This window comes from Empidonax traillii, unplaced genomic scaffold, assembly GCF_003031625.1.
Source record: "Empidonax traillii isolate 1590-97213 ecotype Southwest subspecies unplaced genomic scaffold, ASM303162v1 scaffold215:size2007263, whole genome shotgun sequence".
Lineage (NCBI taxonomy): Eukaryota > Metazoa > Chordata > Aves > Passeriformes > Tyrannidae > Empidonax > Empidonax traillii.
The window spans coordinates 741,408-753,697 of NW_020955408.1; the positions used below are offsets into that span (position 1 = coordinate 741,408).

The following is a 12,290-nucleotide window of genomic DNA, read 5'->3' on the forward strand; positions in this document are numbered from 1 at the left end:
GAGCCCATTCTCTGTTTGCCATTCTAGATGCTAGACTAACAAATGCTGGAAGTCCTTGAGACTTGCAAACAGGAGAGAGCAACGATCTTGGAAATTTCAACATGAACCTAATGCCAGAAAGAAGAATTACAAAAATAGGTGGTATCTGTGAGAAGGAATTATTGTCTCTTTTATTTGCATTAGCAGCAAGAAATAATAAAGAAAAGGGACTGTTCCTTTGTGCCCTGTTAACTAGATTGTCACAGACACGAGAATAAAATCACCAACATTCTTGAGCAAAAAAAATTGCAATGAAACGTTCAGCTGACAGCAGAGAGACAGCTGCTCGAGAGAGACTTTGATTAGCCTCACCTGAACCTCTTTTACATTCATAAAGCAAAGTCTGGAGATCAGCAGAGAGATGCTGAGGTATCATCACACACAAAGAGTTGTTTCATGAAGGAAGCCTCATCAGATGAATGCAAAAGCATGTATCCAGGACAAAGAAAACCCTCCTGAAAAATAATGGAGGAGATTGTTCACGAAACTCCAGCTTGGGGGGGACTTGGCAATAATAGCTCACTAAGAACAAGTAGTTGGAACAGCATAAGCACTTCACTCCTTGCTTCAACCATTAGCAATGTCCATGGAGTGTGTCTCACTGGTAGCTGTGGGGACTACACCACAGACCCCTTGTTGTTTATGCCTGACACATGAAGTTTTAGTCTCACAGCAGCTTTTTCATCACTGAAGGCCAGCAGCTGGTAATGTAAATTTTCATTTATTGTGCTTTAAAAGAGACAAAGCGATACTACAGCAAGACAAGCTTTATTTTCAAGGTGAAATTTCTTTGTAAGCCAATGCCCTTAAATGAGGTGGTGTTATGAAAGTCACAGGAGGGAACCTTTTCAAATGTGCAACTCTTACAGCACAGGAGTGTGATCAATCCCAACAGCACCTCTGAAGAACAGGTCCCTCAGGGTCCACCGTACTAACCCAGTGTTCTGCTAATCATGCCACAGAAATTAAAGTTTCATATTGCATCACTCCAGTCACACATTTGATATTAAAATACTGCAGAGCAGCATTCTTAAGCACCACCAACATTACAATGGAGTTGGCACATGAAAGTTCACTTTAAATTCCCTCAAGCACAACAGGCCAAAATTAGAAAGGGGCATGCAGAGGGAGTGTATGGCATCAGACATCCCTACGGGCTGAAAAGGGGAAGAAATTGCTGGCAGCATTGTGTGGACAGATTTGCACAGCTGGCAATGTGCTTCTTTTTTCAGCTGGCAGTAGGACCCTTCTGTTTAGGGAGGGGAGGTCCAGATTGGTTTTCTTATGGGAGAAAACAGACCCTCTGCCCTTTCAAGGAAAGGCATCAGGGAAGCCGTAGGAGATGCAGCCGCTTCTATTAATTTTCTCTTTGTGCTAATAGGTGGTGTGAACGAACATCAAGCTCCTAACATAGCTAAGCTGTGAAGTGGTCAACTCAGCTCAACTATATGCAAGACCAAAAAATTTATAAGGTATTTAGAAGAGCAAGTATTGTAATCACTGTGCCTGGGATCTACCCAAATGAGGATAAAAGTATGCTTTGTATTCAATTCAATATATGTAAAGTAAAGCGACGAAAAACAACTGCAACAGGGTACCACTCTGCAGCAGTGTAGGAGGCAGAAACCATTTCTGGAGTTCACCAATATCATATTCACAAAGTGTTTTGACTCCCCTGCGCAGAGTTAAGCTTCCTCGCCTATTTGCACAGATGGTCAACCTTTCCCCTGGATTACACGGCTTGCTGTGTAGCCAACAAACTGCTCTCCAGCCCTTGTACAACCTAAGAAACCCTCTTTTTCTTCTGGCTGGAATTTCAAACTTAGTCCTCAAAGACAATATGAGTACCAATTCCTTTTCCAATTTGGCTTTAGCTACTACCAGCAAAGACTGTCAGTGCATATGCTTGATAACTCTTCTTTGGAGTGGTAGGGTGGGGGGGTTTTTGCATTTTTTTTTTTTTTTTAAACAAATCCACTCATGAAAAGGACTGCCCATCCCCTTCATACAGTTGGGTGCTTTGCTTTTTTTTAAGTGAGTGCAGAAAGGTGAAAAGCTGGTAGCACAAACTTTATTTAGAATGCAGGATTCTTCTATTACATCTACCTTACAACCTTTGAAAAGAAGAAAACTAAAAGAGCAAAACATTTTAGGGGTCTGAACACTTTTAAATCAAGTATACACAATAACCAAGCTAAAAAGAAAATTCACACACCCCACTATACCTGTGGAAAGTAAATCTAGCTTCAAGGGAAGTCTAATGTTTTTCCTGCTTTTTTTAAAGAAAAATAATCTTTACAAGGAAGTGCTGTACAAGAATTGAGTTCTTTATCTTCCAAAGGGAGACTATTCTTTCAATATACTTGAAAACATTACTTACAGGTAGATGAGTTAGAAACCATGCAATTCAGTATCTCAAACACCTGTAAACCAAACCTAACTTATTTCACAATGTTGCTCATTTGGGTATACCTGTGATCCACAGTTTCTTGGTATTTAACATTAACATTAGCAAGAAGTTAACCTGTGCCAAGAAAAAAAAATGTTAACACATTGCTTTTGAGGGCATTGTTTTAATAAGACAGCTATTCCTCATGGAATTTGTTAGCTAATGAGGCCTGATAGGAAAAACTCACTTTTGGATGACTTCATAATTAACACATCTTAGTAAATGTGGAGGTCAGAACTCTGCTCTGACAAGTCCTTGGGGTAGTTGGTACATTTCAGATAACATATCACTAAACATCACCGAGCCACCTGTGCCTGCATAGTACCCAAGGAAAGAATTGCCAAGGGAGAGGAAGTGGAATCCCTAGTGGCTAGCTGAGGCACAGTCCTAACAGGGCATCTAAGAGTAATTAATCTAAGTATCCCATCAGCAGCTTCTGTTTCTGACACTAACGTTTCCTACCTTTTCTTTCAGGTGTCAACCTAGCCTGGGGTAGACCTCACATCCCCCTATGTTTCAAGATGGATATTCAGTCTGGTGAAATGGTGGTCAACATGTCTTGCATGAGACCAAGCCGACAGCTTGGCTTTAGATTCACATTTTCAGCACGGGCTCAATATTTCTAAACTACAACAAACATAACTGATTAACTCAAGACAGATTAGCTTGTGCATTAAAAGGCAAAAAAAAAGCAAAGGTCCAAATTGGTACTCTCTTCACAAAATGGCAAGAGTCAAAATAAAGAAGCCCAGTTAGTTACAGAGGAGCAGAGAAATCCATCTTACCAACTGTTTCACTTTAACCACGTGCTGGGCACCCACTGACTGTGTAACAACAGAGTTGGGCTGAGAGATTTTAATACCGATCGGGGTTCCAATGACTTGTTTCAGAGGCTGGAGAGGGGTTGTTGATGAAGAGGCCACTGTAGAGACCAGCACCGGCTTTGCAGACTGGAGAGCGGACGTTGGTACCGCAGAGGTGAAGACTGGCTTGACAGGTTGGACAGCAGTCAGCTCTGATGCTGCTATCGTTGTGGTGAGGACCGAAGCTGGAGGCTGAAGAGATGCTGTCACCACTGCAGAGGAAGGAACAGGCTTCACAGTCTGCAGAGAAGGTGTTTCCGACGTGCTGGCAAGGAGTGGCTTTACAACGAGAGGGGCTGTGACTGTTACAGAGGCAGACACAGGTTTTATAACTGGTAGAGCAGTTGTTGCCACAGCTGAGGTTACCGCTCCTGTCGAAGGAGCTGGTCCTGCAGAGGTACAAGTCGAAACCACTTCTTGGGTTGTAGCCGGCTGCTGCATACACTGCTGGATAAAGCTCTGAGGATTAGGCATTAGTTGCCGTAAGGCAAGCATGCTTTTCTAAAAGAAAAATGAAAAAAAACCACTGGATGTGACATCAACAGAGTTTTCCACAATAATAATACCTCTGTAACTGAATCCTATTCCTCATTTTCCAATTAAATTTTTCATGAGACAATAAATTACTTATTCCAAACAAGTTTTGCTGAAATCCAGGTATCCTTAAATTGATGACAATACTGTTCAGAGAAGACCACAAGAAACGTGAACACAGGCTGAGCTAAGGTCAACAGTCACCACAGCTTCACTACATGCAGCAAATCCCATCTATGGGGAAACTCAGACAAAACGTTGTTCTTTTGTTTAGATTTTTCAATTTGGAATTTATATTTCAGACTAAAATGATTTTAACTGCTTTATAACCTCAAAAAATTTTGTTTTGCCAAAAACCCCTGTTATACTGGAGCAGCTGTGTTTATTTTATGGAGCCTGTCTGACAAGGAACTACAAATTATCCAATAATTCCAATATTTGAAGACATGAGAACTTCTCTACCAATACAGCTATATCTACACTAGGGGGAGATACCACTTTAATAATGTCTGTAGAGCTGCATCAACACAACTTCAGCCAGTTACTTCTCTGAAGCAGGAGAACAGAAGTAAAGGAATCTGGCAACATCTCATTTTTATTACAGCTGTGTTTGAAAAGGTTAATGGACAGAATAATCTTCAAGCTCTCTACAGATTTTTCTCCTTGACTGTGTATAATCTGCTACAGCTCTGAAGCAGGGGAAATCAGTTTTGCAGCCACCTGTATATTCTCGAAAACCACTTTTTCTTTCCTCCCTTCTAAACAGTTTTTTAAGTTTGTAAGAGTTTCTAGCACACTGCTGCTGATTTGGACTTCACGCAAAAGGAACGGGTCTTACATGCTAGTATACCAAGTGAACACGTTGTCTGCTCATCTGGAACTTTTGCAGCACACCTGTCCTCTAACATTGACTTCCTTTTCTTTTCAAAGGATGCTCAGCTCCTGGTACAATTTATATACCAAAAGCACCCAGTAGACTTGAAAACCAAGCAATTGATTTTCACATTCTGTGAACTCCACATTCACAGCCAAAGTCATTGTATTTTTGTGCCTCTTTGGAACAGGCAAAACAAACACGCACAACTTCATCAAAAACCTGCAGCTCAAAGATAAGAGACGACTCCAGAGAGTCCTCCCTAAAATTCCACTTCACTAGATAAAAGTGAATTGGCAACAAACAGTATCACATTTCTTTCCAGACTCAAGGTGCAAACATTTCCCCTTGCAAACAAGGCCCGGTGCTGATCCTCTTGAGCACCTTCGAGAAGTGCTCCTGAAATCATCTTCAATTTGGCACTCAGTTCTGTCACAGCTGCTCAGAGTTGTAGATCAACCTACTTAATTGTATGTATTAACTACACATCGTTATAGTGTTTCAGAAAAAAAGCAATCAGGGTGCAAGATGTTTTAAAGGATTGGCAACACTGCAAAGTCAGCTAACTCTGACGATGTCTGAACAACATTTTTGAAGTCACAGTATTTCTTTATTAATACAGCATGCAACAGGGAGAGAGCAGCATGTCAAGGATTATGTGGTACGGATACTGCCAAAATCAGAAAAGCCCAGATGATACCAATAGTTGGCAGTATGCTGCAGGAGAAACATGCAGTGTCTCTGCTTCGATGGGTCTGACCCACGCTGATGAACCCAACTTAACTCCTGCAGAACTGCCTTGAGGTCTGTGCACCAAGGCTAACAGTCCCCCACATTTTCAGAAGGCTTCCTAACAGCTGAGCACATCTGTGAGTGCACAAGGACAGCCCTATGCCTAAGCTAATAAATCCCTGTGGGACCAAACAAGTCTAAGCACTGGTAAATGCAGAGCAGTCACCCCTTGGCTCCTCCGCATGAGTTAGTCTGGGGCTATCAGGGCTCACCAGCCCCAGCCCAGGCCTAACTGTGTCAGATTTAGGCTGGGTCTGTGCAGAGCTAATGAGGTTCACCTCAACCTAAGTTGCTGCTTCAGCAACTTAGCATAGCAGCACCTGAGCCGGACCCACACAGGCACAGCCAGCCCATATCTAGCAGGGTCAATCAGCCAGGGCCCTGCAGAAAATAACTATGCTATTTTGGAAGCCAAACTTGCCCTGGCAGATAGTAGAGCTCTCCTGTGACTCGTAGGAGCTTCTATGAAACCTTTGCCAGTCACCCTGACCCTGAACTCACAGCCCGGTCCTTCTGCAGCCAAAGCCTGCATACTAGATGCAGAAAAGCCCATTCTTGGAGCTGTTTATTTTTCTGGCTTTTGCATGGGCATAAATGCCATTTATGCCGTTATGGCATAAACACCAAAGAAGCCTCCAAGTAGTTAAACAAGAGAATAAATTACTAATATGATAATTTTATATACAGTGAAATCAAGGTTGGAATATCATCCAGTCCAACTGTCAACCCAGCACTGCCACTGTAACCCCTAAACCACATCACCCAGTGCCAGATCTAGACACCTCTAAAACACCTCCAGGGATGGTGACTCCAACACCTGTCTGGGCAACCTATTCCAATGTCTGAGCACTCTAACAGCGACATTTTTTTTCCCCAACATCTAATCTGAATCTCCCCTATCTAAGCTTAAGGTCGTGCAGAGATGACTGCAGTCTTTTAGACTCATGGCAAACTTGCTAGCAGGGCATTTAAAAGTTACCACTACAAGAAAAATTTTTATCCCCTACTTGAACAGAATAACATCAGCCATCTAAAGTAATATCATTATCATGTGGCCTGTCAAAAACCAAGGAAAAGGGCAAGCTACAGAAAAACTCTGTCCCAGTTTTACCACTCAACTATTCTTCCTTTATTCTCCATCCTTTATCCATCCACCTATAATGAATGCCAAGGAAAAGCACAGATCTATCAAGTCTAAGAATATGGTGTACGTTGCAATTAAGTAAAGTTAACCAAGTTTGCCATGTTTTCACTGGAATTTAATGCTTGCTGTACAACAAAGATGGTAATTTTTATTTGTTAATACCATTCTACCATATGATTAGAAATCTTAAGGGAGAATTTTTTAATTTATGTGATTATTTGCTTAAATGGAGGTAGAGTTCCTGGGATTCTTTTCTGCAGTAGCCCTGTCAGACCCTTTCTGGAGAAAGGGGAAGGGGGGAGGGTGCCTCCAGTTAAACACAAACCAGCAGACAGATGAATAGCTTCATGTAGATTCTTTGATCTTAAGCACTGCATAAGCTATGCATTGTCACTGTTGTCCATCTTCTGTAGAATTCAGAATAGCTACATTTTTGATGAGAAAGTAAGAAGTCATCTTAGCATAGCTGCTCTACTGTAGATGCTTCCAAAACACTAATCTCTACTAACATTTAGAGGGTAATTACTCTACAATATAAGAACACAGCATAAATTACTCCTCAAAAATTTTCCTTCCCCTCAAAAATCGTTTTTCCAAGTGCAACAGTCACACAGAGCAAGGTTAAGGACCATTTCTTCAACTGACCTGAGCAAATACCTATTTGAATGCCCCATCTCTTTCCTTTTCTCTTCTGGTCCTCCTCCCTTCCCCAGTTCAAAACTACGTGTTCATAATCAATGCTTACCTTGAGAAAAGGAACTAAATATGGTTGTGGAGATGACTTGAGCTCCGTGTATAGCTTTTTCGTAAATTCTTCTGGTTCAATTTTTGCTTCCTAAGAGGGAAGTATAATTACAATAGTAAGTTATAACTAAATCTACCACACTTTTTTTCTGAGATCTATCAAAAAGTCATGGAAATTTATACTATCATGGCATTGCACTCAAATACATTTTTTTGGTATTTGTATATTGCTATATTGAAAAAAAAAAGGGGGGGGTAGGATAGAATAATGTTGTAATTTTGGTATAGTATTATCCAAGTTGTTTACTGCTTTACTCAGCTACAGGCAGTTAACACACCTGTGGACAGGTATTCTCATACAGTTACTAAAGTGAAGGGATAGAAGAAACTTTAAAAGTAGCACTGATCTTTTTCAGTATTTCATTTTTATGCAGAGATATTTTAAATCAACTACTAGTACTTCTTTCAGTGAAGGTAGTTTATCTGCATAAAATTCAACTTAGAGCCAGCCAAGACTAAAGAAAACTCAGTTTTTTGTAAGACAGTTCTAGTCAAACACATACATAGCATAATAAAACAGAACACTTAACAGAGTCTTTCAAGAGCAATCCAAACATCTCTTCTGCATACCCCTAAGGTAACAGTCCTCTGAATTGCAGAGTCCTGTTCCCTTAAAGTTTTCCACTGTGTCAACACAAACACTCCACTCAAGGGCTTGGGGGGGTTAGGAAACTGCAGCAGACTTCTAAGACCCCTCACTCCCTACTTCAGTGTCTCCACAATAGGGTTGAGGTAGCCTCAGACCCTGCTGCCCCTCCTCACTCTCCCAGGTGAGTCCCTGCCACAGAGTCCCTGCCACAGAGTCACCTCCTCCAAGAAGGTACAGACACATAAGGAGTAACACCAATATCTGTTTTGGCAGGAGAATTAATCCTCTCACTCATATTATCCTTTGGAGCAACTGTTCCAAGTTGCTGCATAACCAGAGCAAGGATTTTAAATGCCGTGTATTCACAAAGAGAACTTAAGCAGCTCTCTCATTTAGTCATTTGATCTGCTGCCTGTCAGATCCCACAGAGATATGGATCACTGAGGTCTCAGTGATACAGACCCAAGTGTTTGACACACTACATCTCAGTGCAGGTGCTTGACACCCATGTCATGAAAAACTGCTTTAAGGACCACTTTATTTCACAGCTGCCCTTTACCCATTTCTCCATACAATATAATGATTTATTTTGCACATACTTAACGGCAGATTTTTGAATACTTCAAAAACCAAACAAATGCACAGTTAACAATGTATTAGTCTCCCGGCAACAACTGCTCTAAAAAAAAACAACAAACAAACAAAAAAACAAAAAAACCACCCTACCAAAAAAAAAAAAAAAAAAACCAACACGAAAACAGGAGGTGTATAGTCCAGCAGGGATAGAGAGGTAGAGGAATTAAATTTTTTTAAGACTGCATTCTTCAAACAATCTGCTCTCTGAAATTACCCCTCTCTACGCCACACTTTTCTAGACTGAAAAGTCCTTTGGTACCACTAGCAAAGTCATCCTCCTCCATCAGCACACAGCCTTCTGCTCTGGTGGAACAACAAAACAGCAGCAGGGGTCAAATGCCATGACAAGAAGAGGCAGGAGAAAACATTACCAAGAAAGCCCAGCTGTGCTGGGGGTACAGCCCGAAGCAGCACATGGAAGCCACCTACAAGAAGAGAGTGGTTGGCAGACACCACATTGTTTTCTCCATCCCACTGTTTAAAGACATTGATAATGTCACGCTTGTTCCACTGGAGCTTCACTGTCAACTTGTAAGTCAGTTCTGTCTTGGAACAAAGCACTACTATGGACTTAGCACTGCACTGCAACCTACACAGTGATATTCTTGCTATTGAGGACTCAAAACAACACTAACATGAAAGAAAATGAAGTTCAGACCCAGAAGCTGTGCTAACACTATCAGCTCTTTCTGCTGTCAGTTACCTGTATAAAATGAAACAAAAGTGAGGGGGAAAATAACACAGCATAGGATTGAAAGTAAAAGTTATCACATAAGACGTAGAGAGGGATCAGAGGTACTCAGTCACAAATCCATCTCTTCAGCTGTTTAATAAAAAAAAAAAAAGACAAGGAACAAAACTACGATAAAGCAAATGACAAAATCTACATGCAAATGATGCAGGCTTTGTTTTTAAAAAAGGTCTCACCAATAGATTTTGCACCAGGTTCTTCACATTCTGCCCCATCTCAGGGGCTTGAGGTCCACTAGATGCCAATTTTATTAGCGTAGCAAGAAAATTCTTGCATTTCTTCACATTCTCTAGCATCTCCTAGTGTGGAAATAAAGAGAAGACTGTTAGATGCTGTACTGTCTCTCCAAACACTGATGAACATACAGGATGTTAATTTTTAATTAAAAGCGTTTTTTTCCTTACTGTAGAAGCGCTGGTCTGTGCTACTGTTGTGCCCTCTGCTTTCACAGAGACTGCCTTTTGGGAGATAGCTTGTGCAGGTGGTCCTGTAACTGGAAGTTTTACAGGTGTTCCAGTACTCGAAGGCTTTGCAGCAGTAACTGTAGTAACATTAGGTGTTGCAGCTGTTGGCTGAAGAGAAAAATTAACACTTTTTAACCAAAGAACAACGTGACAAACATACTGGATTCTGCTAGCATATAAGGCAGCAACCTCCCTCCAACGCTACCATTTAAGATACAAATAAACAATTTTTCTCTTTGTTTTTAGAGTTTAGATTCATTTGCTTGGACGGGCTTCAATAAATACAGTAAGTGACAGAACCCTCACAGCCATAATTCTGTTTATAAATCAAGGGGGGGGGAGGGAAGAAATTACAAAGGTGTGTCCAGACTGAAAGCACTGCCTGCAACTTTGAAAGAAGAGAAAGGTACAGTTGTCTTTAAGAAAACAATATATTAACTTTGTCAGGCTTCTACTGTTTAAGACTAATGAACTCTGGACAATTGGTGGTACTATTCTAAAGAAAAACACAATGTTAAGTAATTATTTATCTTCCATTATCTTCCATTCTTGCAATGAAACTCCTCTCCCAATTGCAACATCCCTTGCTCTTCCTATCACGCTCAGAGTAGGCAGATGACATCATGTCCACTTTGGAAGGCTGCACGTGCCGGCCGAAGCAGCCAGCTCAGCAAATGGACCTAACAAGTTCTTCCTGCCTTTTCCTTGTGGGCAGCAATTTCGATCTCTTTTTCCTCTGCCCTGACAGAAACTCTCACAAAATTCAGTTATTTTGAGAACTCTTTTAAAAATCTCATTATAATTTACCAACAGACTCAGAAGCTCCAGTAACAGGAGAGTAATTAAGTTTTAGAAAAAAATACCTCCTTCCTTTGCAAAGTAGGCTAAATCATAGTTTCCAAATGAAAACATACTAAACTGAAGTAATTCTACTTCAGATTTTATAGAAAAGAAATAAACCATACTGAAAAATCCCATCACAGTTCATTTGATACAACAGAATACAATACAAATAAAAGATGTTGCCTCTACAAAACCCATTACTTTTAATTTCTCAGCTTTAAAACTGAAAAGCCAGACTGAACATGCAGGTTACAGAAGAGCAAGGAGTACCAGGTTAACATTGGAAACCTAAACTTCAGTATAATTTTTCCTCCAAGACATTCAAGAGGAAAGGAAAGTCTGGTTTTGGAGCCCATATTCTAGGCTCAGGTCTGCACAACACAATTGCTTTCACTAACTCTTAACACATTTAAACACTCCAGTCCAACAATCACAATTAATACCTATTAATTGCATTAATCAGAATACAATAAAGACAGGAGTCTAACTTACCCTACCATGGAAAAAACAAAAACTAATCAAGAGTTGGACAGACATCATGTAGAGTATCAAAGGACTTTTAAGTCTTTCAGGATACAGAAAATTAATGAACAAACACTTAAAGCTAAAGTAAAACACTGGCACTTTTGTCATATATTTATAATTTTTTTTTTCCAGGGTGGGCATCCCCCCCCTTTCCAAGTTGCTGCCAGCTTGACATGAAAGCAGCAGGCAGCTACCAAAAAGCTTTCCAGCTTAGGCTCCCACTGTTGGTAACACTTTAACAGCTCTCTGCAGGATCTTTGCCACCACCACTGCCTCTTCCAAGGATGAGGCTCAACAGCTCTAAGACCACAGGGAGGCAAACTGGGCACAAGAATCCCACAAACAGATGGGCAGAAAGAAGATGGATGGGGACATAGTACTTATCTGCCAAGCTGCAATGCCCTGGGCTTTTAAAAGTTGAAAACAGGAGCTGATCTCTTGCAAATTCCAGCGTGCTTACACATCAAGACCAGAACAGCATTTTATCAGCTGAGGGAGAGAACAACAGGATGTCTCCTGGACCCTTTTCCCAGGAAGATGAATATATGGGAATTAACTTCTGTCATCTGCTGTCAACCTTTTTCACTACTGACAATTCTCATTCTCACTTTGAGCAAGAGAGAAACAGTCGCCACAAAAAATGGCATCAATCCTGCATATTTTGAAGTCATTTCAAGAGAAGAAGTGCTCTGCATCTAAATGAAAGTGCCCCAGCATGATGCTAATTAGACACTTTGCAGCTTCGTTACCCCATCTGGAAAACAGTTAAAAAATAAAAATGTGCAGGTATTTTGTCTAACCTCAGAACTTAAACATTTAGGAATGTCAAAAACAGAAATATTTTTGTAGATGAGGAGAATAATCCTGGAGTCAGTAACTAGAGAGTCTTGCAGATAGTAGTGTTCCAAGTTGTATTTTGCACAAGACAGAAGATACACAACCAAACCAAGAATTATTTCCTCTCCACTGTCCCCCACTTTGTG

At 40.8% G+C, this 12,290-nt stretch overlaps 1 protein-coding gene across 2 annotated transcripts in view; it reads right to left on the reverse strand.

Moving 5' to 3' along the window:
• TAF4B (TATA-box binding protein associated factor 4b) overlaps positions 1 to 12,290 on the reverse strand; it is a 75,379-nt gene that overhangs the window by 42,709 nt on the left and 20,380 nt on the right. For both annotated transcript variants that reach the window (XM_027887571.1, XM_027887572.1), the window contains exons 4-7: positions 9,880 to 10,047; positions 9,652 to 9,774; positions 7,441 to 7,530; positions 3,274 to 3,852 (exon numbers count right to left, since the gene is read on the reverse strand). In XM_027887571.1, the coding sequence (XP_027743372.1) occupies positions 3,274 to 3,852; positions 7,441 to 7,530; positions 9,652 to 9,774; positions 9,880 to 10,047 (960 nt within the window). The remainder of the gene's footprint in view (positions 1 to 3,273; positions 3,853 to 7,440; positions 7,531 to 9,651; positions 9,775 to 9,879; positions 10,048 to 12,290) is intronic.